General features: G+C 40.8%; 1 protein-coding gene across 1 annotated transcript; it reads right to left on the bottom strand.

The window, feature by feature from the left end:
* Positions 1-947: 947 nt before the first annotated feature.
* Positions 948-26,529, bottom strand: KDSR (3-ketodihydrosphingosine reductase). Its single transcript, XM_028737870.2, has 10 exons — positions 26,266-26,529; positions 20,710-20,799; positions 18,448-18,504; positions 16,009-16,074; positions 15,771-15,866; positions 13,897-14,088; positions 10,397-10,480; positions 7,109-7,192; positions 5,507-5,608; positions 948-3,469 (listed from the first exon to the last, which is right to left on the bottom strand). The coding sequence occupies exons 1-10, from the start codon at positions 26,392-26,394 to the stop codon at positions 3,359-3,361; spliced, it is 1,011 nt and encodes a 336-aa protein (XP_028593703.1). The 5' UTR covers positions 26,395-26,529; the 3' UTR covers positions 948-3,358.
* Between the last annotated feature and the right edge of the window lie 1,011 nt (positions 26,530-27,540).

Genomic DNA, 27,540 nt, shown 5'->3' with positions numbered 1-27,540 from the left:
ATTTCTACTCAGTGTGTGTGGGGGGTGTGTGTGTTATTTCCTATAGCTTAGTTTCATGTTAACAGGTCTTTCTCCCTGCTCTATCTAAAGAAATATGGTTGTTTTAATTTGGGTGTTATTATTTAAAATGTTTAGGTTTTCTATACACTGCCTTCAGTATATTATTGAATTTTTGTTATTGTTTACTTGCTTCTGTGGTTCCATAAGTTGAAAATAAATTTATAACAAGTATCTTCATTGATTTACCCCTTCCTACCTTCTTCTTCCTTGCCCTCTTCACTCACCAACTACAATCTTAGGCCACGATTTTAACCATACATTTTCCTTGAATGCCCCTCTTTGTTACCATCAAGAAGCAACTGAAAACTACTCCATTTACTCACATCTTTCCCAATATGATTTTGCTTCTTCTACCTCTTATGTTTTGTTCTCACCTATTAAATTGCCTTTTAAAAATTGAAGCCTATTACTATTACAAAGATAGGGATTGCTTATCTTTGTTAAGCTATGTTGTCTTTTTCCCCAAATGTTTAAAAAGTACCTGCAAACAGTGGCTATATTCGGTCTTAGTGGCCATGAAGTTTAATGTGGCTTTATTTGAAAGATTCAGATGAATCCCTTAATGGAGGTATGGACTTTGGGGGGCCAAGAAGGGTGCCCTCAATGGGGTCCCCTGGTATTCTGTGGGCCTCTCTGATAACTTGCAGGCAAATTCAGGTTGGGCAGTTTTCAGCGGGAAAATGATCAAAGAGTTAACATCATTTCTTGGAAGACAGGAACCCTCTATCCTCCACCCTCACCCCTTGAAGCTTCACAGGCTTCTAATTTGTACAAGCTATTTTACAAATATTTTATAAATCCTTAGTACTGTGACAAGAATTAGCAGAAATAAATTTACTCAGCAAGACCAGGAACACAGTCATTCTGAAGAGATATACAGACAAAAGTTAAATGCAATTTTCATTTATTTGGTGAATACAAAATATTAAAATTTAGTATTCTGGCACAACACTTCATGAAACAGCAAGCATAAATGAGCTATGAGTTTTAGCTTCATTCAATATTAACATTTAAAAGTGCCTAAAGTTTTTCACAGTATACATTTGTAAGCTAGTTACCCACTTCCATTTGTTCTTTAGCATACTATTATATGTATTCGAGTCAAATGAGCGATAATGCTCCATAACATTAGAATTTTTTGTTTTAGTTCAAGACACTGAAGAAACCAAGGGCATAATCCATCCACAGATAAGCACAGTAAAGGCGCAGAATGAACAGGAAAGTTAACATATCATTAAGCACATGTAGAAGAGATTCATTCTTCTTTAAACTGTTGATTATTTGGCATGTCCAAATTGCTTTAAAGGATCTAGAATTTATTATTTCAGCTAAGTGTGTTGGCCAGCTTGAAGGGCTATCCTAGCAGGTCTAGAAAACCAAAGCATTATGGCAAACAGGGAGAGCAAATTCTCCTTCCAACAGTTCCCATTAAAACAGTAGCAAGACATACATGCAAAGATGCTTTTTGTGACTCAGTTACTAAACGGAATGATACGAAGCAAGTTTTTACGCTTTTGCGACAACACCAAGCCCAGTTTATCCGTTATTATTTCTACATTATTTCCTTCCTTCCCTTCTAATTGGCAATCCTCTCAGCCCCTCAAAAAGCCCAATGCTCCAAGTGCTTTTGTTTGGATTGGCACTTTCCAGGTTTACTTACAAAACAGCTGGGTAACTGTACCAAGAACAAGTAAACATAACTACTATAGTATTCATCTCAAGCAGTTGGTATTGTGATTTCATCTATTTTGAGAATCTAAAAATATATTAAAATTGGAAGACTATAACTGAACCAGAAGCTGCTGGACTTGATTTGAATAATGTTCTCCAAAGGGCAGTTTAAAAAGTGTTTCCCTTTTTATTTTATTTTTTAAAGAAAATCTTCCCTAACCAACAAACTGGCAAGTAGAGTCTCTTAACAGTCTTTTAGGCACTTGGAAAATGACAAAGGGTAGCAGGATTTTTTATGAACCAGTTCAACACTGGGGTTCGGCGTATCTGCAACCAATGGGAACCAGTCAATTTATACACAGCAAATATGGTTCCCAAAATCCACTCAGGGACTTTGTGTAAGTCCAGATTCCATGTAAGTAATAAGATTCGCATGCTGTGAATGAAACCTTAGAAACAATATAGTTTTGCAAGTTCCACTGCACCATCAGAGTAAGGACCTAGGCACTTCCTTGTGCTACATTTAGTTCTCTCTAGCACCCTATTCTCCTTCAATTTCTACAGTGTTAAAGCCCATCTGTCTTTTACAGAGCAGGCAAAGATAAACATGAACGTGTTACAGATAATGAAAAAATGGACAACTTCTGTTTTGCTTATAGTTCTCCCCTAGTATCTCAGTAAGGGTCGGGGGTCCTTGATCTCTGCTGAAGATCTACAACTATTTAAAGCATACGTCATTTCTCCTGCAGAGATCATATGCTTAAAGCTCTGCCATCAAGAAATTCCTTAATATAGCATTTAACACAATATTAACACAACTCACCACATGTGTCAAGAGTGGAATGTCAAAATCCAACAATCTGGTGGGAGAAAACTCAATCTCAAATGAGGTTTCCCAAGAGCCAATTCAAATATTGATTCTCCAACTTGGTAATATCCACATGCAAATATCGCCTCCTATCTCAAGGAGGGGGCAGCTCATTTAAAGAGAACTCTCCCCTCAACAAATTAATATGCTATATTTAAAAACTGCCTCTTCACAAAAGACTTTGGCCCAATTCATGTATTGTCCCAGAGCTGAAATACTTCATCTTTGGATAGTTTTTGCTGCTTTGACTAGACTTTGCACACCCATTTGAACCAACTCATGCAGAACAGGGCCTACAAGGTCCAGCTCTCTGGCAGAAACCATGTAATCAAAATAATACACAAGCTGGGCCTTCTGTAGGAGAGTTGAGGTGTTACTGTTGTGTGGGAGGAATTTACCAAATCAGTCCTCAGATTAAGAAGTGGATAACAGAATTAACTCTTTCATCACTGCTGACAATTAGTATTGGTCCAGAATTACCATCAAAATAGGTCACTCTTAAATTCTACTCTTCTCAAAAAGCTTACTTCTAAGGCAACAATCTGGTTATTCCTTGAAATCACAGAAAAGCAACAACAACCCAAAAACCCCAGTTTTCTTCATTAGCACCTTTGCATAGTCTCTTTTTCTAGTTCAGTTTCCTTCTTTCACCACCGAAGATATCACCTCTTCCACATTTCTGTGAGACATACTCAGGCCACAGATACAGTCCCATTTAGCAGCAAACTGTCCAACTTTTTAAATAGCACCCATTCTGTTTCAGTCCGTCTTTTCAGATTTCTCTTTTTTTGCCATGCAACGACGAACTATGCTGTCAAAACCTGCTATATAATACAGGGCAAGCAAGCGGAAAAAGCCCAGGAAAATAAGCTGTAAAGGGAGAGAAGGAGAGATCTTATTCAACATACTTCTGCTTAGTGGTCATTTAATATTTTCTCTCATCAGATTTGATGATCAGAAGTGTGGTTCACCAAGCACTCAATTATTATGTGAAAAAGGACTGTTCTATTAAAGATTAGTCTTATTTAAACAAAGCTTGAGATGTATATTTTGTTCTCTAATTAAAATAAATTAATAAGTTATTTGAATGTACTATGAAATATAGTCACATGGTTGGAAGGGACCTTATTTTAATAATTCCCCCCCCCCCTTTGGAAGCTAGTGAATGAATCACCTGCCCCATGTATCTGCACAACAATCTACCTGAAGCAGAAACAATGCAAAAGACTACAGAATGACTAGTGTTGTTTTAAATTTGTAGAAGAGAACATGATTTAGGGCTGCATTGCTCCCTGGAGAATAATAATGGGTAACCAGTAGAAAAGTCACAGGCAAACAATGTGAAACAACCTTATGATTCAATGAATGTTTAGCAGGCCCAGCAAGGCTGAGGAGACATTTGCCAGATGGGTAGCAACAGTCCAATTTAACATAGGCATACATTTGCAAGCTGCTTGATCTGAAGATCAAGTCCAAATTGTATGATTTCCAGCTTTACTTGCATGAATTCAGTAGTTTGGCTATGCATTTGGTTATCCTTTCTGAAATACATGGCAATTTCTGCAGGTAAACATTTAAGGAGATGCAAGACATTCATATATGCCAAACTATGGCTTGGTGATATAAGAGCAAGCTCTGCGCTCACATGCTCTCCCTTTCACATCTGACTTTCGGTTTAGATGGTTCCTGGTTTGCTGCAACAGGCACGCTCCAGTTTGCACATGACCTCCATTCTAGGATACAAGCCTATCACAAACTAGTTTTTCAGTTTGGACACAACAGCACATTCTTTGCCACAAACCAGGAACTAATAAACAAAGCACGGGAGGGGAAGAAGTAGAACCATTGTTTGGCACTTCATGTGAACCAATTCACAAGATGTTAAGAGATTTGTTCTTGTTAACAAAACAGATGTGGCTATGAACAAAAGGCAGCCGAATACTGAAGCTTAAACCAGGTATTGCTGGTCAGAGATTCTGATGATCTGACAAAGGATTATCATTCTGGATGGAACTATAATCCTGAAGCAGAAGGCGTGCATCTTGTGTGTGCTTGTGGTACTTATTGACCTAGATTTATGGCTGGGAAGTTATCTCACACCAGCTTGAGCCTGTTTGGAGGTTGCAATGCTTCCTGGGTAAGATAGACCTAACCCCAGTTATCCATCTCCCAGACAGTAGGGATGTGCACTGCCTCTGGTCTAACTGAACAACAAGGTGATTAGGGGTGGTCTCTTATTACTGATTGGACTGCACCATTAACAAGGTGTGCCAAGGCATATCATACCTAACCATCAGCATATCATACCTAACTTTCTGAGTAGCTCTGCTTCCTGTCTTTCCATAAAGCTAAATGCACAGCTGTTCTTCCCGCTTCCCAGTTATCTTTTCTGGGAAAAGAACCCAAGATGACTGGGGAAACACCCAGAGAATGAGCAGAAGAAGGTGGTGAGGTCAGAGAACCTTCTGTTTTGACAGACAGGTCTAGCTTTTAATCATAGTAAATAAGCTTTACTTATTTTAATAGAGAAATGTGACACAATTAAAAAAAAACATAGGGCAAGAATCATTGACATTGCTCAATGAAACATTTTGGGTATGATCAAGTTATAGGTTATTAATTGAAACAAAAATAAAAGATGGCCCGCCTTTCAACTCTACCAAAATAAATACATGTGGACCTCAGTGGCTTTATCTCACAATTCATTGGATAGAGCAGCTTTTGCTGCCAAGAAGTAGAATACTTCCTGATCACTCTTTACTTTAGTAAGCTTACTGCACTGAAGAGATCTGCTGCACAAAGACTAGATTTTGAATTACATTGAACCAATAAATGTGAGTGTACACAGCACTAAAAGAACCCAACAGATTTTGAAACATCATCATTTGATATTATTTTGTTACATACCGCCTGTAGGGCTTCAGCAAGAGAAGAGATAGGCGACATTCCACCAGTCAATATTGTTAACATGTGACCATCTGTGCCAACAGAACTGGCAAATTTTCCTTGCTGGGGGGGGGGGGGATGGAGAAAGTAGTCAGGTGGTTTCCAAACAATTTTATTAAAATAGGATGTGTTTCTTACCAAGGGGCAAGAGGAGTTTAATACTTTATATTAAAAAAAAAATCTGACAGGAATTTTTAAAATGTCTGATCTTAAAGGTACAGTGGTGCCTCACAAGACGAAATTAATTCGTTCTGCGAGTTTTTTCGTCTTGCGATTTTTTCGTCTTGCGAAGCACGGTTTCGGAAAAGTTTTGGAAAAGCTTCAAAAATCACCAAAGTCTTCAAAAACCTCAAAAAAGGCTACCGCACCGCGTGCTATGATTTGCTCCTAGAAGTCAAGTCGCAACTGTATTACCGGTTTAAAAAAAAGGAAACAAACTTGCAAGACGTTTTCGTCTTGCGAAGCAAGCCCATAGGGAAATACGTCTTGCGAAGCAACTCAAAAAACAAAAAACCCTTTCGTCTTGCGAGGCATTCGTCTTGCGAGGTACCACTGTACGTGTTTCTGTTTAAGCATGGACAAGACTGTACCTGTAGTCTGAATGAATATATATATATATATATATATATATATATATATATATATATTACATCATCTAATATCCCAAAGTGGTATACATGTGATTCAGGCAGACACATGCTTTAAAAAAAATTATTGTGAAATAAAATGCCTGTGGTACAGAAACAGCAATTTTTATATTCCACCCTTTTGAAACCTAGGAATCACCCATACTACTATTATTTATATTGTGCTTGTTGGCCAATATTGGCTCCCAAAGCAGTTTATGATTAAAAGGCACCATGTGCCAAACTTGAATCAGGCCATTTGTGTCAACCTGTGTTGAAACAGGGCATCTTGAGTTTTTTAATATCAACTCTACTAATTTAAAATTTGAAATGCATTTTTACCTGCGCCCATGTTATAATATTTCAACATTTGCAAAGGAGGGTATATATTAAGTAAAAAAAAAGTGAAGTGACCTTTAACTAAGAAACACAAAAGAACAAAAAGAGTAAATGACAACATGATTGAAAATCCATTTTAAAAAGTCAGAGCAAAACAAAATCCATTAACACAAACCATCTTTCAAAGCAAGCACGCAGTTTAGGTAGAGGAACAATTTGTAACTAGAACCAATTACATGTAAGGGCAACTGCCACTTTTATCCCATCCCGTTTTATTTGGTGTCTACTTTAAATTTCTAACCTTGGGAGAAGGGCCCTTTCTAATTTTGCCTAGGTCCCCCATATAATGATGGCACTGTTTAAAACGGTGCAATCCTAGACATACTTACTCAGAAATAAGTCCTATTGAATTGAATGGGACTTATTCCCAGGTAAGTAGGTTAGGGTTGTATCTGAAGGCTCTCTTTATATAAAGATTCTAGTATTCAGAAAAGGTAGTAGACAAACACAGACAACCTTTACCCTTATAATAAACTAGCAAGTTACCCATGTTTTCCACCCACAAAAGAATTTTATACAAATACTGCATTTTACTTACAATGGCATCTTTAACAATTATTCTGGCCACATGATCAGGTTTGCAGACCGATGATGTTTCTGAAATAAGCTTAGTCTCCAAAATCTTGAGCAAAAGTAAATGCAGAGATTACATACATATAACAGCAGCTGAAATGTTACCAAGTATAACTACAGTTCACCTCATATCTGTTAAGAAACGTAAGAACATCTGAACATTTTTTTTTTACAAAGCAAAATGTTCAGGTCAAGAGGTGTGTTTATAGTTGCATTTGTTGATATTATATTTATCATTAGATTACAAGTGAATGCAAATTCTAAGTTAAAATGCAGTTTTCTTTAATAATAGGAAGAGTGAAACTAGAATTAGTGCAACATTTTAGTGCAACATTCTGCTGGTCGCTATAATAAACACACATCTTTATATGGAGACACAGTTTTCTCATATTCAGCAGGTATCTCTGACACAAATATTACAGAAAAATAAATTGATATGCTCCCAGGAGAATTGGCTCTTACTCTTTTATACATGATTTCCATTAGCTTAGATCAACTTTGTAAATTCTTGCTACCTAAAGAGCCTGCTTATAAATCTTCCCTTCAAGGAATGCATTGTTGCCTATATGATCTTGCAGAAATGTTGAGAAAAGATAAAAATGTGGTCTATATTCATTCTTGCATTAAGCCTGATACCACAGAGTTCTAGTGTTTGTCTTTTTCATCCTTTTTCATCTTGTCAAACTGTTTCCTCTTAGAAAACACTGAGCTAATTAGTATCTGTCAATGTGATTAAGGTATTTGTTCATTTGCAGTTCACCTGATTCAGTCCTCTCTGGAAGAGTAAAGAAAGGCCTTAAAGGGGCTTATGAGGCAGGAATTGGGTTAAGTTAGTATTGTTAAATATCACTTGCTAACACAGGATCAATATTAAATGGAAATATTTTGGAGTTTGAGGTTCACAAGTAGGGCTCTCATACCTGCCCGAAAGTCAAGTGGAAACTCATTGTTCGACTAAATCCTAAGATGTAGTTGACAAAAACTGGCCTCTGGACAATTCATTACTCAAGAGTAATAAAAGCAAAGATGTTTTGCCACCCTAAACTGCTTCATATTCAAATTGTTAATACTTTCACTCTGAAACATTTAACAGATTTTAAAAAACGATTCGGGGCAGGGGCAACATTCTTTAGGGTCACAGACCATTAAAGTTTTGTTTTTTTTTTTACAAAAGGATAGTCTCTTTCATGTTTTCAAATCAGCTTTCTATTAACTATTAGGAAGTGAAACAAGGAATGTGAAAGAATGTGGAGCTCAGTAGCATATGGCTATCCTACCATCAATTCAAAAGCAAGATTAAAGGCAAACGCAAAAACTTTCATTACATTGGCCAACTAAGAACAATCCAAAGATCTCCTGTAGGAGGGTTTTGTTTGGTAACTTTTATTGCTGTATGATTGTTAAATGTGCAACAAGAACGCTCAGGGCAATACAGTAAAAGACTGATGCAACACTGATTATTAACGCAAAACCAGTTGACTCTTAACACAATTTTCTTCCTGTTTCATCCACCCACATCAACCTACATTAAGTTTTAATTTAAATATATAACATCAAAATAAATGAAGGTGGTGCAATAGAAACAACATTTTATAAAAAGACAAGAGATCCAGGTTTAGATTATTAATCAGCCCTGAATTTTAGGACAAACAAGTAAGCCTCATCTGAAATTACTTGGCAAGCTTTCTATGGTGATCTTATGCCCTAACTTGCTATAGCCCAGGGATGTCCAACAGGTCGATCGCGATCTACTGGTAGATCCCCGGGAGGATTTGGTAGATCGTGGTTGATCGCTGGGTCCCATTCCGGCCCCAGCCCCTCGCCCTGCCCTCCATTGTTGCATGATCTGCAGAACGGAAGACGGAGTTTCCTCAGTGAGGTTGTTTGTTTCCCCAGCGATCTATTGGTGAGTGGCTGTTTCTCTTTCTCACCAACCCCCCCCCCCAATAACTGGGCTTTTCTCCTCCCTAAAAAAAAGCTGAACAACTTAGCCCTGCACCCCCCCAAAAAAACAGGGCCTTCCTATCCCCCAAAAAGGTCAACAACTTTGACCTGAACCCCCAAAAAACGGGGGTAGATCACTGCCAGTTTATAATTCTGTGAGTAGATCGCAGTCTCTTGGGAGTTGGCCACCCCTGATAGCCCATCAGAAAAGACGGGACGGGGGACAGCTTTTGAGGAGACACCTCCTGCACAGAATATTTGACTAAGAAGAAACAGAGAACCTGCTGGAGGTTTTCCTCCAGATTCTACCTAATGCTACCCTGTGGATGGATAAGACAAGAAATTAAGCGAAGGAATTAGTAATGTTAGTCCTGTATCATGGAAAGTGTGAGTTGAGTTTAAAAATTTGTCTCCTACACGTTCACTGTTGGTTTCTATCTTGCTTATGCAGCATTTTAGTAAGAATGGAATATTAAACCAATTCAATGTGGCATTATGCAGAAGTGGATAATAACTGCACTTAATTGCTTTTTAAAAAACCCGAAAAGTAACTCAAAGCAACTTACAGAATAATTAATTAATTAATTAATTAATTATAATAATAATAATAATAATAAAATTTATTTATACCCCGCCCATCTGGCTGAGTTTCCCCAGCCACTCTGGGGAGGGATGAAAACCAGCAGACAGTATAGAATCAGTTAAAGGAAAAAAAAGTTATATCAAAATAGTGTTATGTGAATATTTTCAAAAATTGTTTTTTAAAACATAAAAAGCCATATGGGATAAACTCAATATGGACATGCCCAGAAACAAGAAAGTATTGTCTTAATGTTGTATAAAATATTAATAAGTTAACTTTTTGGAATATTCCATCTCTTAAGATTTAAAAGTTTTTCTGCTAATTTATATAAAATGAAAGTAAAAAAATATTCAGTATGGTTCTGGAAGGCAGATGCTGAATACTGGAAGAAAAAAAAGAAGTTCCTCCTATGAGTTTGGAAACTCATGGACCTGGCAACAATGAGCAAGATCATATGGTATATCTGTCTTAGACCAGGAAAACGTAAAAGCTAACAAATGGGAACAAGAATGAAGATTGTTTAAGAATTTTTGAAACACTGTATATACCAAGGAGTGACACAATATAACTGCTTTCCTGTGACTAAAAGTTGAGTACACACTTATACTCAAGGTATAGATTTAGCATTAAGCACATCATGGGATCATTCTTTTTTGTTTTGTAGCTATTGATCCTTTTACTTTATGTAAGTATTTTGCATGACAATAAAGAGGAACATAAAATTACCTTTGTCTGACTTTCCTCTGCAAAGCCAGGTGTGTCTGTATCTGGAGGATAGGCAACTGTTACGTAGATATTATAGGGCTTTACCTGTTACGTTGAGAAAAATATTTAGTTCACGCTCTAATATATTGAGCTTTCCCATGCTTACTTGTTTTCACAAAGATATACAACGTAATATGAACGAAGAGGCATATAGTGGGATTGTATCTTACGGACATTTTACTTGCGCACAGGGGCGTAGGAAGGGGGGCACTCGGCCCCAGGTGTCATCCCTGGGAGGGTGACAAAAAGGCACACCATGGGGGCTTGCCTCGCCACGCCCATGCGCAGTGGATTGCCCCCCCCCAAGTGCACAGCATGGGCTCTGGGCACCCATGCAGCTAACTCCGCCACTGTCCCTGCCTTAGCTGGAGATGGACAAGAGGGGAGAGAACAGGACCCTTTGATCAGGCAAGGCTATTCTTATGTAGCAGGGATATTTACAATAAAGCTACCAAGATGTCCCCCTCCCCTGCTTTTCTATGTCCATATGATTATTGCGGTCCATGTGTGCCAGGTATTCAGGAACGAATAACAACAACAACAACAACAACAACAACAACAACAACAACAACAACATGTCTTTCAAACATAGAAGCTGGATGATGCCAAGAGATACATCAGTGCCTCCTAACACCCCAAAAAAACACAAGTTAAGATCCATACATCCAACAATTCAGGAGAGAATTAATATAAGAATGTATTCAAGTTAGCATGAAAATTGTTTCTCATTGTTCAGTGAGCTGCTGAGATGGTGCTTAAACAACTGTCCCCTCCTTTGCATGTCTACTTAGAAGCTGCACTGAGTTCCATGGGAATTCATCCCAGGAAAGTAGGTGTAGAACTGCAGCCTATGAACATCAGTTTCTTTTTGAAATGGTCCGTTTAATTAAAACAACAGCAGCCCAATAGCTGAAGTAGAACAATACTTTATTAGGACTAACTCAAATGTCTCAAAACAATGAGCAAGTGTTTGAGTTGCAGAGTTGTTCAGGGCAGATACTTTGAAAAAACACAAGGGGAGGGGAGGGAAATGGCCCCTTGAAAGGGATTTGTGCTTCTGATATGGTGCATTACACGGTCAGCTTTAAAACGGGGGGCTGAGGGGCTAGCCTGTGTCCCTCCAGATGTTGCTGGACTACGTTCCCCACTGGTCCCAGCTAGTATGGCCAATAGGAATGATGGGAGTTGTAGTCCAGCAACACCTGGAGGGACACAGATTAGCCACCTGTTTTAAGCGGCATTGTAAAAGTAAAGGGAGTTGCACCAAACCATAAGGAAAACACACATCCTTATTTCGGCAATTCCATTATTAGGCCTATCTACTGCAAAATAGGGACGCGGGTGGCGCTGTGGGTTGAACCAGAGCCTAGGACTTGCCGATCAGAAGGTCGGCGGTTCAAATCCCCGCAACGGGGTGAGCTCCCATTGCTCAGTCCCTGCTTCTGCCAACCTAGCAGTTCGAAAGCACCTCAAAGTGCAAGTAGATAAATAGGTACCGCTCTGGCGGGAAGGGACGCGGGTGGCGCTGTGGGTAAAAGCCTCAGCGCCTAGGGCTTGCCGATCGAAAGGTCGGCAGTTCGAATCCCCGCGGCGGGGTGCGCTCCCGTTGCTCGGTCCCAGCGCCTGCCAACCTAGCAGTTCGAAAGCACCCCCAGGTGCAAGTAGATAAATAGGGACCGCTTACTGGCGGGAAGGTAAACGGCATTTCCGTGTGCTGCGCTGGCTCGCCAGATGCAGCTTTGTCACCCTGGCCACGTGACCCGGAAGTGTCTTCGGACAGCGCTGGCCCCCGGCCTCTTGAGTGAGATGGGCGCACAACCCCAGAGTCTGTCAAGACTGGCCCGTACGGGCAGGGGTACCTTTACCTTTACCTTACCTGGCGGGAAGGTAAAAGGTGTTTCCGTGTGCTGCTCTGGTTTGCCAGAAGCGGCTTCGTCATGCTGGCCACATGACCCAGAAGCTGTATGCCAGCTCCCTCAGCCAATAAAGCAAGATGAGCGCCGCAACCCCCGAGTCAGCCACAACTGGACCTAATGGTCAGGGGTCCCTTTACCTTTACCGCAAAATAGTGTGCAAAATTCAAGTTCTACCATCAGGCTAGATAGTGAACAGAGCAATGGGGTGGTGGGTGAGAAGAAATTTGTTTCTGGCTGATATTGAAGCCATGGTGTCTGCATGGGTTTTAAGTGCTTATGCTTACAATGTTAAGTATATAAACCAGAAAATAACACTTGCAACTGCAAGTATCTTATTTTCCCTTCTTTTAATAATTTAAATGGGGGGGGGGGTGACAAAAAAGAAATCTGTACCACCTGAACTTGCTACACCTCTGCTTCTGCAACTCAACTTTATACTATTGGCTGCAGCCTCTATTTTTATCTCGAGCAGAAAGCCAAGGAGAAATCTTGCGCTTTTAAAATAGCATTCCTGCCACTTCTCTGCAAGAAACACCCTGGTGAAGAAGGCCTTCCTGCAAAGCTACATGTTGTTTGGAAGCAAGGAGAGCAGTGACCCCCTGCCTCTGCCACCTCACCAGCCGCTACTGGGAGGGAGCTTCTCATTGGGATCTCAGGAGATATGTGGCAGGAAGAGGGTCGAATGAAGTATAGCGGGGGAGAAACAAGCAAACCTGGGTAAGACAACACATGCCTTGCATGCATTGCTGCCATCTCAGGCTCTTGCCTCCTCCTCCTACTAGGTGTGCATGGTGGTTCTGCAGCTGCATAAGGTGCCAGTCCCTCAGCTTGGCTGGCTTGCTCCACACTGTCAGCTGGCAAGGGCTGCAGCAAATCCAAACCACTGTGAGGGTGCCTCTCTAGCAACGGCAGGCCCAGCCACTCCTGGTGGGACACGGGAGCAGTGGCAGCGGTGGCGGCACTGCAGTTGCTCTCCAGGCTGTACTTCTGGCCCGCCCACAGGGAGGACAAAGAGCTACCAGAGGGGGAAAGAGGGAGCTGCCTTTCTAGAGCTCCAGCTGGGCAGGAAGGTGGCGATCCTGGAGATTCTTGGCTCTATGCGATTTTGCGTATGCACGCTCTGCCCGAAACCAGATCTACAATATCTGAGAGTACAGCAGCTCAATACACTGTCTGCACTATTACTTCTCATTTTGATCCAGTGGACAACTAACCCTACTAAATGAACAGTTTTGCAAATCGTATACAATACAGGCCTTCTGAGCCAAATGGTGTCATGCGCTCTGGAATATTGTACCACTTATTGCAACAGAATAGCTAAGTCTATGCCTTGTAAACAGCGTTGAATGTTGCTGAGCCTGCTTGTGTACTTTTTGGGCAACACTATATTGTACAATATTCTTATATAATACTACTAATGTTTACTTGATTCTTTAATTATTTCCCCCTATGGTTTTAGCTCTTTTTGTTTATATGTTGTTGTTGTTGTTAATGTTATACAGAGAAACTATAAGATACATGCAGGTAAGGAACAGAGAATCATACCTCCATTTGCAAAGCTTCAGCTAGTCCTCGAAGAGCAAACTTTGTTGAAGAATAAGCAGTATAACCAAACAGTCCAACTTGTCCAGCCTGGGATGACACAAACACAATCCTTCCCCTCCTCCGTTCCTTCATGGTGGTAACTACTGCCCGAGTTGGGTAGACACTACCCAGATAGTTGATAGCCATCAATTGCTGTAGACAAACATACAAGTCGGAGGCCTAGTTAACAGATTTTATATTAACGAAGTGTAATATTAATGTAAATGAAATGAAATAACGAAGTGTGATTGCTGCTCTGCAGCTTTAAACTCAAGGCATCGGCAATATTAATACTCATCGCCAACAGGTGCAAAATTCCTACTATGGACGATGTTGCTTCATGTTACAAATGGAGTTTCCAAGCTGTAAAATGCTGTGTTATATTCCATTAACATGCTGGAAGACAACCACTTGGGGGTTCCTTTGATGATGAGCAGTAACCTTTGTGATGTGGTTGCTGTTTTGATTTCCTGTGTAACTCCTACTGAGAGGACAAGGGTGGCCAAACTTTTAAACTGGGAAACATTGTAGCTAAGTGGTAAAATACATGTTTTACCTGCAGAATATCCCAAATTTGCTCCCCAGCATCTCCAGGATTGAACCCAACTAAAAAGGGATGGCTAACCTGTGGCCCTCCATATGCTGCTGGACTCCACTTCCACTGGCCCACCTAGCGTGCATGGCCTGTAAGGAATGATGGTAACTGGAGGGCAACAACATACAGCAGGCCAAAAGTTAGCCATCTCTGGTATAGAGAGCACTGAGCAAGCATGGGAGCAAACAGTTAATATGTATAAAGCAATGGAATTGTAAGACACAACAGTTTACTAATTACATAATCTGCACCAAGTAGAGAACTAGTAGAAAATGACATTTGCAACTGCTCTACTTTTATAAAATCACTTCTCAATTTTTCCCCTCTGAAACTAATTAATGGCTTGGTTCACATGTTACATTAAACCATGGTTTATAATGAAAACTGCCCTGTGATCTTTGGATGAAGGGCAGTATAGAAACTATTATTATTATTATTATTATTATTATTATTATTATTATTATTGAACAAATAATGATTTAATAATGTGAATAAGCAGTGTGCTGGTGCATGCTGCTGAAATTATGAGCACTTTGCATCTCCCCTGTCCATGATATGGCAAGGAGAAAATGAGTCATAGCCTAGTTAATCTTTATGTGAACTGTTTACAGGTCAACATTTATAATCATAGTAGCCACTGAAGAGACTTTATGGACCAACATCAACATGAAGCAAACATTTCATTTGAGATGGGCTGAATTAGGGAGCCCCACTTTTGCTGTTATTATTATTTATTAAATTTGTATACACTTTTGCAGTTATATAAGTATTCAAGAAAAAGTATTATTCCCACATACTTGTCTACTCTGCATGCTGTGAAATACTCTCCTTTCATGTTTATGTGGTGGTTCATGCAAGTATTACCCAAGGAATGAAAGTTATGTAACAATAGCGTATGAAGAACTTCTCTTTCACAACATTCATTAAAGGCCTTTCATAATAAATGTTTAAAGGCAGCAAACATTTTTAGACACGATAAATATCTAATAAGAATTATTGGGTCTATGACACAGATATAAAACATTCAACCCAGTGGAAAACTATGGGGGGATTAGGAAAAAAAAATACAATGTTAGGCCATTTATTTGAAATGGACAATAAAATGTGCTGCTACAAGTTAGGTAAATTTTATATATAATTTTATCATTCAAAAACATTTCTCAATCTGGTGTGATTTTCTAGGTGCCGTTGAATTAGTATACCAGTACATACTCAAACAGGAGAAGTCAGGCTCACTTACTTCAAACTTACTGATGTCAATATCTTCAAACTTTCCATTAATTGATGTTCCAGCACAATTTACAAGCATGTCAACTGGACCCAACTTCTCTTGAGCCTGGAAAGAAAAAAATAGCAGGCGAGATAACAAATTTGTGTCCATAAATATCACAACTGTCAGCAGAACATTTCTGCAATAAACATTTGCAATTGAAAAATGAGGGGAGGGAGCCAGCCAGGTAAAAGCAGTGTTTCCTTACCTGTTTAAGGGCCCTTTCCACATTTGCAGCATCTTTGCAAACATCAAGAGAGATAGAATGCACAACCTATGTGAATGGAAAAGAAGGACCATATCATTTGATATGTACAGTGTAAAATGGACAAATTTTTAATTCAACAAGTAAACTATTATCAAATTTAATCCTAATAAGTCAGGATGTACATTACTTTTTCATGCACTCAGTGAAGTGCCCCTTTGCTCCCTCACTTCATGCAAACGGGGAAGCAAACCTAGCAGCTGCAGTTAAACATAAATTCCCATTAATGTGCAAATAGAGAATTATGGTTAATGGCTTTTAAACAAGTCAGGATTCAAAAGCCAACTTTAAACTGGTTTCACCACAGGACTATAGCAATGACACTTTGCTATAATTTGTCTAAGGCAGGCTTCCTCAACCTCAGCCCTCCAGATGTTTTTGGCCTACAACTCCCATTATCCCTAGCTAGCAGGACCAGTGGGTCAGGGATGATGGGAATTGTAGTCTCAAAACATCTAGAGGGCCGAGGCTGAGGAAGCCTGGTCTAAAGTCTACAGACATCTGTAGCCTGAACAACCTGTCTAGTCCTTAATAATTCAGCTTCCAATGAATGCTGAAGACGCATCTCTTTACCCTGCCTTTGACACTTGAGGTATATGTTTTTAGGACCCACCTTATTTTTGTGTGTTTAATATTATGCTTAATGTTGTAACCTGTTGTTGGAGCTTAGGGTGAAGGGCAGGTAATAACAGCAATAATTCCATGTGGATGCCTATTCAATTGAGCTCAATGGGTGGAACTCGTCTAACAAGTCCCATCAGATACAAGTTCTGTGCAAGAACATTCACTTGTGCAATGGTGTTTTCCTCCCACTCCTGCCCCGCTATGCACCCCCTAAAATTGGCTTTTGTATGGAAGGAGAACCCTCAGAAAAGCACACAGGGGAGGAGGTGGGGATGGCTCCAACTGGCAAGCTGGAAAGCTAGTGCTTATGGAATATTCAGCAACACTGAATTCTTTCTAAAAGAGTGTTCTTCCTCTTCTTCCTCTTTTGAATTAAAGTGGTGCAATCGTTAATAGACACTGTAGTGTTGTAAAAACAACAACTGCACCACACATACTTTCCTAAGAATAAGCTGCTTAGAAGCGCATTAGGAAACCACACTGCGCTGTTCATCCTTGTTGATGGCTGCTATAGAACAGATTGTAGTCTCATATGAAATTCTTTTTCTTTTCTCTACCGCCACTTAAGTCTTTGTTTTCCATAAAGCATGCATGACATGCCAGGGAAAGAAGCAGTATAGAATCTGCTTTGCATGTAGAACATAAGTCCCTCACACTTCCCCGCAGGGCAGATACTGGTAAATCCTATATGAGATTCTGGGACAGATCCCTATTAGTTTGCATATGCAATACTGAGCTAGATGGACCAATGGTATGGTTTCATATATGGCAGCTTCCCATGCTTCTATTAAACAGAACCTAAGACAAAATTAAAGACTGATGAAGTGAAATGTTTAACAACCCCAAGACATTACAAAAGCAAGAGAGAGAGGCACAGGAGAAGACAATGCCTGGGGCTTGCTCTTGTGAGGCTAATTTTGTTTTGTTTTAAGTGTATGTTTTTTGACACATTCATTGCATTTTATTAAGTACTAGGAACGGCTCTGAGGACTTCATCTGAAAAGCAGAATATAAATTCATAAAATAAATTGCCAAAGACCCAGTCACATATTGATCTTTAGGGCTTACATGAAATCATCCCTGCGCAAAAATTAGCTTTATTTTAAAAGGCAGGTAGCAAAGTCACCAAGAAAAAGATACTGATATCTCAAGAATAAATTAAGATTGAGCCAAATTATTAAAACTGGCATGGTATTTTAGTCGTATTTAACTGTAGCTAACACAGAACTTTAAAATACACTCTTACACCTACTTAGGTAATATGAAATGATTTTATGTTGTTGCCAATGACTACTGATAATACCCTAGAGGCAAGACAAACTTCTTCAGAAGCAGGAATTATTCTTTTAGGAAAAAAGAGAGACCATTAAATATTGCACATCAAGCACATTTTCAGCCTTCTATATTGCAAGTCATGTCACTTTCATGCTTTGTTAAGCTTTTCTATAAAAGAACTGACCCCACCTTTTTCTTAAATTGCAATCAAAGTATTAGCATTATAGCTCACAACACAATAGTACCCAAAGGAGGCCTTTGACTGCAGGAGGTGTCTAGGATTACTTAGAATTCTTTAAAACAGAATTTTCAGTTTACCTATGACATGACTATATAGGGCACAATATGCTACTCAATTTTCTCTTATCTACAGATTTACTCCATAACTTGTAATTCAAGTACTGCTGCTCTATATTAAGTCAGAGAAAGAACATGCATTTTCTTAACACATTTAAGAGACCTGGTAGAATATAGTCATCTTACCTGCTTATCATTAACTGAGAACTTCTCAATTTCTTTCTTTGCTTCCAATAGCCTGCACTGGAATTAAACAAGCACATTTGGAACATTCTGCTAAAACAATTAAGATAGACAGAACGAAAGTCTTCTAAAAAAAAAAATGCAGTATAGCAGCAAACATTTAGGTGCTTTATGCATTTAGGAATTGCCATCTTACTTGGTCAATTTACAGCCAATTCTATAAATATTTACAACATTCTGCTTCGGCCAACGTAAATTAAATCCACTGTTATACTTTATTTTCAGAAGTTTGCTTTGGCTTTGCCTATATGACATATGCAGTGCCATTCTGTGTATATCTAATTAAGGGGTAAAGCCTTCAATGAGTCTCACTCCTACAGAAGTGTGTATATGACTGTAGCCAATAGGCTATATACCATACAGATATCCTGCACAAAAACTTCTGCCTGAACAATGCGACTTCTGTTCCCGCTCCCTGTACCCTGCAAGGGGGGTGGCCCCAACCCTCCAGAGCACATCTGGGAGGCAGAAGAGATACAGTGGTACCTCGGGTTACAGACACTTCAGGTTACAGACACTTCAGTTACAGACTCAGCTAACCCAGAAATACTACCTCAGGTTAAGAACTTTGCTTCAGGATGAGAACAGAAATCACACGGTGGCGCGGCAGCAGCAGGAGGCCCCATTAGCTAAAGTGGTACCTCAGGTTAAGAACAGTGTCAGGTTAAGAACGGACCTCCAGAACAAATTAAGTTCTTAACCTGAGGTACCACTGTATGCAGAAGTCCTGTTGCACAGGTGGGAATCCTTGCATTAATGGGATGACTTCACTGGATACAACACTTAGTTCTTAGTCTAGCACATCCCAAGATACTAAGTGTATTGCATTACAAGATAAGTAAAGATTAGTAAAACTTCCCAGTGCACACATGTACTAGTTACAAGAATTCAGGCAGGTAACTGAATTCTTTTAACAAAAAACATTTGTCAGCCTACTGCTGATACCACGCCCTCATACAAACTCCTGTTAAGAAATGGAAGAACTGCAATTCTGGCTATCACTGCTCAAGATAATTTCCCACATACCATTTTAACTTCACAAACACAGCCCTGAAGACCAAACTCCAGTTAAGTGTTCTGCTGTGGTGGAATTTTTTAGTTGAGCCTTTTGATAGGCTCTTAGCTTATCTGCTGGTTTCTATTATTTTTTTCTTTTACTGCTGCTTGAAAACTAACCTGACAATAAAACAATTTAAATTTTAATGACTTCTATTTTATTTGTAAACTGTAAAATGCTTTGCATTTGATTTTATCATAGAAAGGTGGGCTATAGATGCTTAGAAGAATAAAATAAATGGCAGCATACAAGCAGCACATCCTCAATCAATACAATACAGAGAAAAAAAGCTATTTCAGCTTACTTACCAACAAATATTTTATGTATCAGCTAACTGCAAGACTTAAATATCAATCTTGCTTTAAAGCTTGTTGCTTCTCCCAATTCCAAAGATTGGAATTTTATATTTTGTACTCTGTTATACTAGAAGACTTTAGAAACAAACCAAGGATGGCTTTGAGTGTATTAAGCAGAAGAGAGTGGATATGCAAGTAAATTCTCCTTTCAGATGTTCACAGTAGAAAAGAGTGCAAAAAGTGGGAGTATTACTTTCTGCTTTGGTGCAATATCCAAGATACTAGCAAAGCAGAAAACAATTTTTAAAACATGAATGCTGCTCATATCCCACTTCCCTGAAGAAATGGTTAGAGTGCCTCTGAATCTACAGGCCAAGTGTAGGGAAACTTTGGTGCTCCAGATGTTGCTGAACGACACCTCCCTTTATCCCTGGGCCATTGGCCATGCTTGCTGGAACAGGAGTTGGCATTCAACTACATCTGGAGGAGAAAGGGTTCCCCACACCCCACAACCATAGGTAAATGGTTATAAATGGAATAGCCAATAGAATAAGCAGTTTGGCTTTGGCTTAATACTCTCGCTAACTCAAACACTGTATTCAAACTCTAACAGTCATTTATTTATTTATTCTGGAGAAAAAAATAGGCCCCAATCCAGATAAAATTAGTACAGTAATCACTAATTTAAGCCCTGTTGCTTTCAAATTTGGTGAACTTTAGTAGAATTGGAGCCAAGGATTTTAACTATTTAATTAAATACTAGGGCTTTAGTTATAATTACTGTTGCTTCAAACCCTTTCATTAACAGCTTCAGGGCATCATAACTGTTAAATAAGCATGCTAGAAATTTACCTCATTTCTTGCAATAAGTGTTATAAAAGCCCCTTGCTTAAAGCATTCGATGGCAACGCATTTCCCAATGCCACTGGAACCACCGGTTACCTTTTAAGAGAAGGGGGGAAGCATATAGATTAAATTGATAAACTTGACAGCATAGACATTAGAATTATAAGCCTTTTAGAGAAGAGAGTGGTCAAACTCTGGGCCTGTTCACATGTGTGCAATAGTGTTTCCCCTCTGTAAGTAATGAGATGCCTCTTGGTGTCATGTGGACAGCTTCTAATGTTACGACTGTCCACAACGATTGCGTTGAAATTGCCACCACAATCACAAAGCTGCAAGCTGTCTATGGACATCCCAGCTCACTTTCAGCATGGTAACACAGTAAGGATTACTTTTTTGGGGGGTAGAGGAAGGCAAATAGGGGATAGATGCATCTATGAACAAACTCATACCCCTTCAGCTCCGGTATATTACTATACCAAGATCATAATTTAGGTAAATTGGCAATTTAATGAACTCGCCTAAGTTAAAGCACAGGCAGCATAACTTCTACTACTTCTGGATACTTGTTTGCTATGCATCTGGACAGCTCCTAAAATATCGTAATCAATTTTTGCATGATGGTTCCTGAGATCAATGTACAGATTCTCATTTCTGTTTGCATAGTATTGGACACTTTTGCACATGCTAGATTATCAATTCCTGTACAATGTCCAAAACATGACAGAACATGGTACAGGCAACTTCTAGGATAAAAAAATGTTCTTCACTCAATGGAAAATCCAATAAAAAACGCACAAGTGGCAAAATCTTTCATTGCTGTAAACAAGCAGCCTTTCAGTATCATCTCTCAAGAAGACCTCTTCTCCCTCACTATTCAAGTCTAAAAAATAATATTGTCCTCATTTCAAAGGCAGCACACCTGTTATTTTAAATTTTATTTAAAAAGTATATACTGCTTAAACTTTCAAGGAAATTCACCAGTGGTTTCACAGGCTAAAGCTATAAGAACAAATGACATCCTTTGCTGGAGTCCTCCTTATGGGAAGAATTGTGTGACTAGAAATATCTCACTCGTACAACTGCTTTAGAAGAGCTTGTATGTTGATACCAGGTGAATTAGTCAGAATTAGGAATGCTTGGCTAGAAGAACAAACAAAAATGGTTTCTTCTGCTGCAACAGCAATGATGAGAATGAGGCTTTGCATTTCCATACTTTGGTATAGAATGTCCATTTAGAAACCCTGGAAGATAAGTTCATAGATCCACAAGCCCAAAGGAGGGTTTGTGAGTGTGATTTGGTGCAAGGATACAGAAGGATGTAAAAAATGTCCCATTAAAATGCAAATATGAGGTTTGTTACAGAGCAATTCTTTCCTACGCAGACAAGAAGTTCCAGTTTGTTTCCACCACACCTCCTAGTGGCAATAGCGGTGTTGATGTTGCTGGTAAGAAGGAAGTGCAGTTTTATGTCCACAAAAGAAGATAAGTGCTTGCAGGGCCAGTTTCAGCCCTTACAAAAGGCAGTGGAAGAATTACAGGATATAGCATGAAGGAATGAGAGACGGTGCATGAGAAACTGACCTGCATTGTGAACCCTTTGGATAGAAGGATTATGGATAAAAGGATTACCTTTAAACATGATTGCTATACCCCTCCAAGTTCTGATAGATGTAAGGCTTATTTGCTAGTAGGCAACTTTATCACAAATGATTCTTCTTCTTTAGTGATCACTCGTAGCCGAGTAGGATTGTCTTCCAAGAACACGGTCCTAACAGTGAGTCCGTAAGTGACTGTGGAGGCCAATTCTGGATCCACGTGTCCTTCCACAGTGGGGACATATGTTTCCGGGCGGGAGTTGATCACAGTGAGGGTTTCCCAAGCGTGCCTTCCTTTTAGCATGTTTCGTCCTGAGTACCATATGTCTAATCATAATATCATATGATTAGACATATGATATTAGTACGTAAGCTGCTCCGCATGCTAAATAATTCTTCAAATCAACTAAAAATCTTGCATATTCTTTTATCAGCTTAAAGTAAAGGTAAAGGGACCCCTGACCATTAGGTCCAGTCATGACCGACTCTGGGGTTGTGGCGCTCATCTCGCTTTATTAGCTGAGGGAGCCGGCGTACAGCTTCCGGGTCATGTGGCCAGCGTGACTAAGCCAGTTCTGGCGAACCAGAGCAGCGCACAGAAACGCTGTTTACCTTCCCGCTGGAGCAGTACCTATTTATCTACTTGCACTTCGACATGCTTTCGAACTGCTAGGTTGGCAGGAGCAGGGACCGAGCAACGGGAGCTCACTCCATCGCGGGGATTCAAACTGCCGACCTTCTGATCGGCAAGTTCTAGGCTCTGTGGTTTAACGCACAGCGCCACCCACATCCCTCTTTATCAGCTTACTTATGCAATATCTCCATGTCAAGACTTTATATGCATACCAGTAATTAGCAAAGGTCAACTCAGAATCTCTATTCTTCAATTTAGCAAAGACAACATTCTCCTGACACCAGATTCTTCCATTGCACACATGGAACAAAATTCCTCAGAAAAAGAGAAAATAAAAAGATAGGCACAAGAAAGGAGAAATTCAGTTAAGTGTCCAGACACAGCCAAACCTAAAATGGCGAAGACCTGCTATAAAATGTTTAAATTGCTTGGCTGTAAGTCCACTATTTATGTCATTTACATACCGTATTTTTCGCTCTATAACACGCACCTGACCATAACACGCACATCGTTTTTAGAGGAGGAAAACAAGGGAAAAAACATTCTGAATGAAACAGTGGATGTATCATTTTTGTGCTTCATGCTGTGGCCACAGACATGTGATCTGATGGTGAATTTGGGGTGACCCAATGCAAAGATCCTGAGAATCCCTGTGGATCCATGCTTTGTAACCACGTTTTTGCACCATTGCAGCCCCAGGCAACAGTGGGTGCGTGCTTTTTTTGGTGCAGGCTGTAGCCATGGACATGCTATGTGATCTGATGGTGAATTTGGGGTGACCCAATGCAAAGATCCTGAGGATCCATGTGGATCCATGCTTTTTAACCACGTTTTTGCACCATTGCAGCCCCAGGCAACAGTGGGTGCATGATTTTTTTGGTGCAGGCTGTAGCCATGGACATGCTATGTGATCTGATGGTGAATTTGGGGTGACCCAATGCAAAGATCCTGAGGATCCATGTGGATCCATGCTTTTTAACCACGTTTTTGCACCATTGCAGCCCCAGGCAACAGTGGGTGCGTGATTTTTTTGGTGCAGGCTGTAGCCATGGACATGCTATGTGATCTGATGGTGAATTTGGGGTGACCCAATGCAAAGATCCTGAGGATCCATGTTGATATATGCATTGTAACCACATTTTAAGTGGGGAGCGAAGGAAAAACAAAGAAGGGACATGAGAGGGGTGTGCAGAGAAGCAGCTGGCTAAGAATGCTGGAGAGGGATTTAACGGGTGGGAGGCAAAAGTTCCCCCCCAAGCCAGCCATATCTCTCTCTCTCTCTCTCTCTCTCTCTCTCTCTCTCTCTCTCTCTCCCCCTCTCCCTCTCCCTCTCCCTCCCCCACTCTCTCTCCCTCTCCCCCAGCAGTACCTGAGCACAGAGACGACACTTTCCCCTCTGCTTGCCTGGAGGGGAGGGGCTTTCCCTGCTCTTTGTTCCGTTTCAGCAATCACAGCAACGAAACAGAGGAGGGTGGGCAGTAAGACCCTGAGGCAGAATGCAGGAAAGCTGCCACTTCCTCTTTTCAGGTTTCCCTTCTCCGTGACTCGCGATTTGACTTTTGCTTGATTTTTTGGCTCCAGGGACCACACATTCGCTCTATAACACGCACAGACATTTCCCCTTCCTTTTTAGGAGAAAAAATCTGCGTGTTATAGAGGGAAAAATACGGTAAGTTTCATGAACAACATGCTTCACACCATCATTTGTGCAGATTATAAACAAAGAATTGGAACCAATAATGAATTTGACTCAGATTAAGCAATTGCTCCAACATCAAGAATCTCTGCACATGCCTCCATCTTCATAACATGATGTCATTTGTCTACTCATTGAATTGTTCCTCTTAAAATAAATAGGACAAATCATGCTTCACATATAGAGCTTCATTTTAGGTATGTGATTGCTGTGAAGTGACATGTATCCACTTCTCTACTGTCCAGAGAAGGTACCAGCTTACGTATCTGTACGGGGTATGAATTATGGTGGCAAGCTCCCTTTGGATCCTCTCCACTTTAAAGGAGGAGAATATAAAAATATAATTTAGGTAACTTCTGTAAATTCTGTAATCTAGTTTAAATTTTGCTATCTTGCTTTGCAGTGCTATGGTCTAATGCAATAAAATGTACCGTATTCTATGGTGGCCAAAGGGGCACAGGGCACAACTAAGAGCAACTGCTATGGGGATGAAATGGCTTGAACCCAGACTTTCAATTACATTAGGGTGGACATCTGTATCTGTGGCCCTCCAAATGCTGCTGGACTTCAGCGTTCATCAGCCTCTTCCAGCATGGCCAACAGAAACAGTAATCCAGGAGCTACAGGTTCTTAATCCTCTATTCTCTCAACAAGATAATATCTATATTGTAAACTCCTGAATTCCACCTCCTTTTGTTAGTAGGCAGTACTGAGAATAACACATAAGACAATCAGCACAATTTTGAATGTGATTGTGTCCCTTTAAGACAGGAAAGAGGAACCAGCGCCCCTCCACATGATGCTGGCGTGTGGGCCACAGGTTCCCCACCCCCTACCTTAAGACCAACTAGTATAGCTCAGACCAAGGTCATGGGTTCAACCCCTGTATGGGTGCATATTTCTGCAATGCAGGGGATTGGACTAGATGATCCTCAGAGGTCCCTTCCAACTCTATGAGTCTATGAAATGTATATGGTACTGATTCCAAGCAGTAGCATTCTTTTTTTTTTTAAATGCCATTCAGTTTGCAGCACACACTACTAAACCCATAAATTGAGATTACGCCTTGTTTAATTCAAGATTTCCAGCCCACATTTCTTTTCCCAGGAGATAAAACAGATGTATGAAAGAGAGGAAGATCTTATTTAACGATTTCTTTTTTTTGGGTGCAACTAGTCTGCTTCTAAACAGGAGCATCTATAGACAGGAAGGGGAAATCTAAAAGATAATCCAGCTCGTTCCTAATATTCCCTAATTGTAAACAATGGCACCCCCCCTCAAAAAAACAAAACACCACGTCTTTTGCTTCAGGCTAAACATAACCCAGACCTTCCACACCCTCTTCTAATTACTAGTCAAGCGCTACATCCCTGAATTCCCTTTTTTCCCCTTTTTGGCGGGGGGGGGGGGAGGAGACAACATCTCTCCTCAGCAACGGTGTTAATTTTCCTTGCGCAGTTTGAAAGGGGAAGAGGGGTTTTTTTTTTGGGGGGGGGAGCTGCTATTTCCCTCTACACTGAGATACACAGATCAACGTATGGAAATAAAGGTTTCGAAGGGCAGGAGGATGTCGCATTTCTATACCCGCTGCCCTCCTCCCCGCAAACCGCCCCAGGAAACCTCGGCTGGGCTCTCACCACGACGTGGGCGCCGGACAACGGCAAGGTCTTCGGGCTGCTTACGGGCAGCACTATGTACAGCAGTAGCAGGAAGGCCAGGACGACGACGACCCCGGCGGCCGCCGCCAGCAGAACCGCCCCGGACATCGCTGCGACAGAGTGAGAGAGAGGAGCACAGCGGGAAAGAAACGATGGACGGAGGAGAGAAAGGACCACGCCAACCTACTCCGCCAACAGCCTGCAGACGACTGACTCGCTAACCCTGTCAGAGCGTTAGAGAAGTCATTCAGAGGAGGGGAGGCGGGCTCCGCTGCACGATTGGAGAGCGGGAGCGAACGCTCGGCGACGATTGGCTATCTGGCGCCGGGAAGGCGGGAGAGAGCGCGCGGGTGACGTCTTCGGTCGGGGATTGGCCTTCGCGCCCTTGGTTGCAGGATGGGCCGGCGAACCGTTGAGGGGCGGGGGCGCGCGCCGGAGGGAGCGGTTGTGAGGGAAAGAAACGGCCGCTGGTCGTACGGTCTTCTTCTTCTGCTGCTCGCTGTTGGCTCGGTTTCCCGCCGGCGCAGCTGCGTGGACAAAGCGACCGCGGCCCGCCCTGCTAAATTATTATTATTATTATCATCATTATTATTAATAGTGGTATTTGTATAATGCCGCCCTCCACCCGAAGATTACAGGGCGTAAAAAAAAAAGGCATAAAGGGAACGCAGATTACCTCACAAAAGCAATAAAAAGCCAACAACACACGCACAAACACGTTTAAAAGGGAATAGAAGCCCTGTTACTCAGGTGCAGAACTGGGCCCTGGTAATCACTTCAGCCTGAAACTGATTCTCTTGTTTACTCATGTAGTAAAAACAACAACAACGTCATAGGTTGCCACCTATGTCAGAGGTGCATGAGGTGGCAGCATGCCCTTGAAAAAGCTGCTTTGCCTCTGAGTCAGCACCCAAGGTATCCAGGTCTCCATGTGCCTCCTTGGAAGGCCATGTCACCAGTAATGATGGGTCGTTAACAGCCAGCCCATAAATGAAGCCAGATGAGGCATCTGCCTCGGGCGGCAGGATCCACTGGGCCAGCAGATCCTGATGTAGTTCTTTGCCACCACATGAATTCTTTTTCCTGCCCCGCCCTGCGCCATTCCCCTGCGAAGTGGTCCTGGTTAAACATAAATAGCAGGCAGAACTTCCTCTAACTAGGGCTTTACTTCATATCTGAAATAAACGGGGGGAAGGACGTGTGTAAACAACGATGAGCGGGTGACAACCTCGGCACACCCACGACTAAACCTGC

The sequence above is a fragment of the Podarcis muralis genome, chromosome 8 (genome assembly GCF_964188315.1).
Source record: "Podarcis muralis chromosome 8, rPodMur119.hap1.1, whole genome shotgun sequence".
NCBI lineage: Eukaryota > Metazoa > Chordata > Lepidosauria > Squamata > Lacertidae > Podarcis > Podarcis muralis.
Note: the sequence above shows the minus strand (reverse complement) of the source record. Positions and strands in the feature narration are given on the sequence as shown.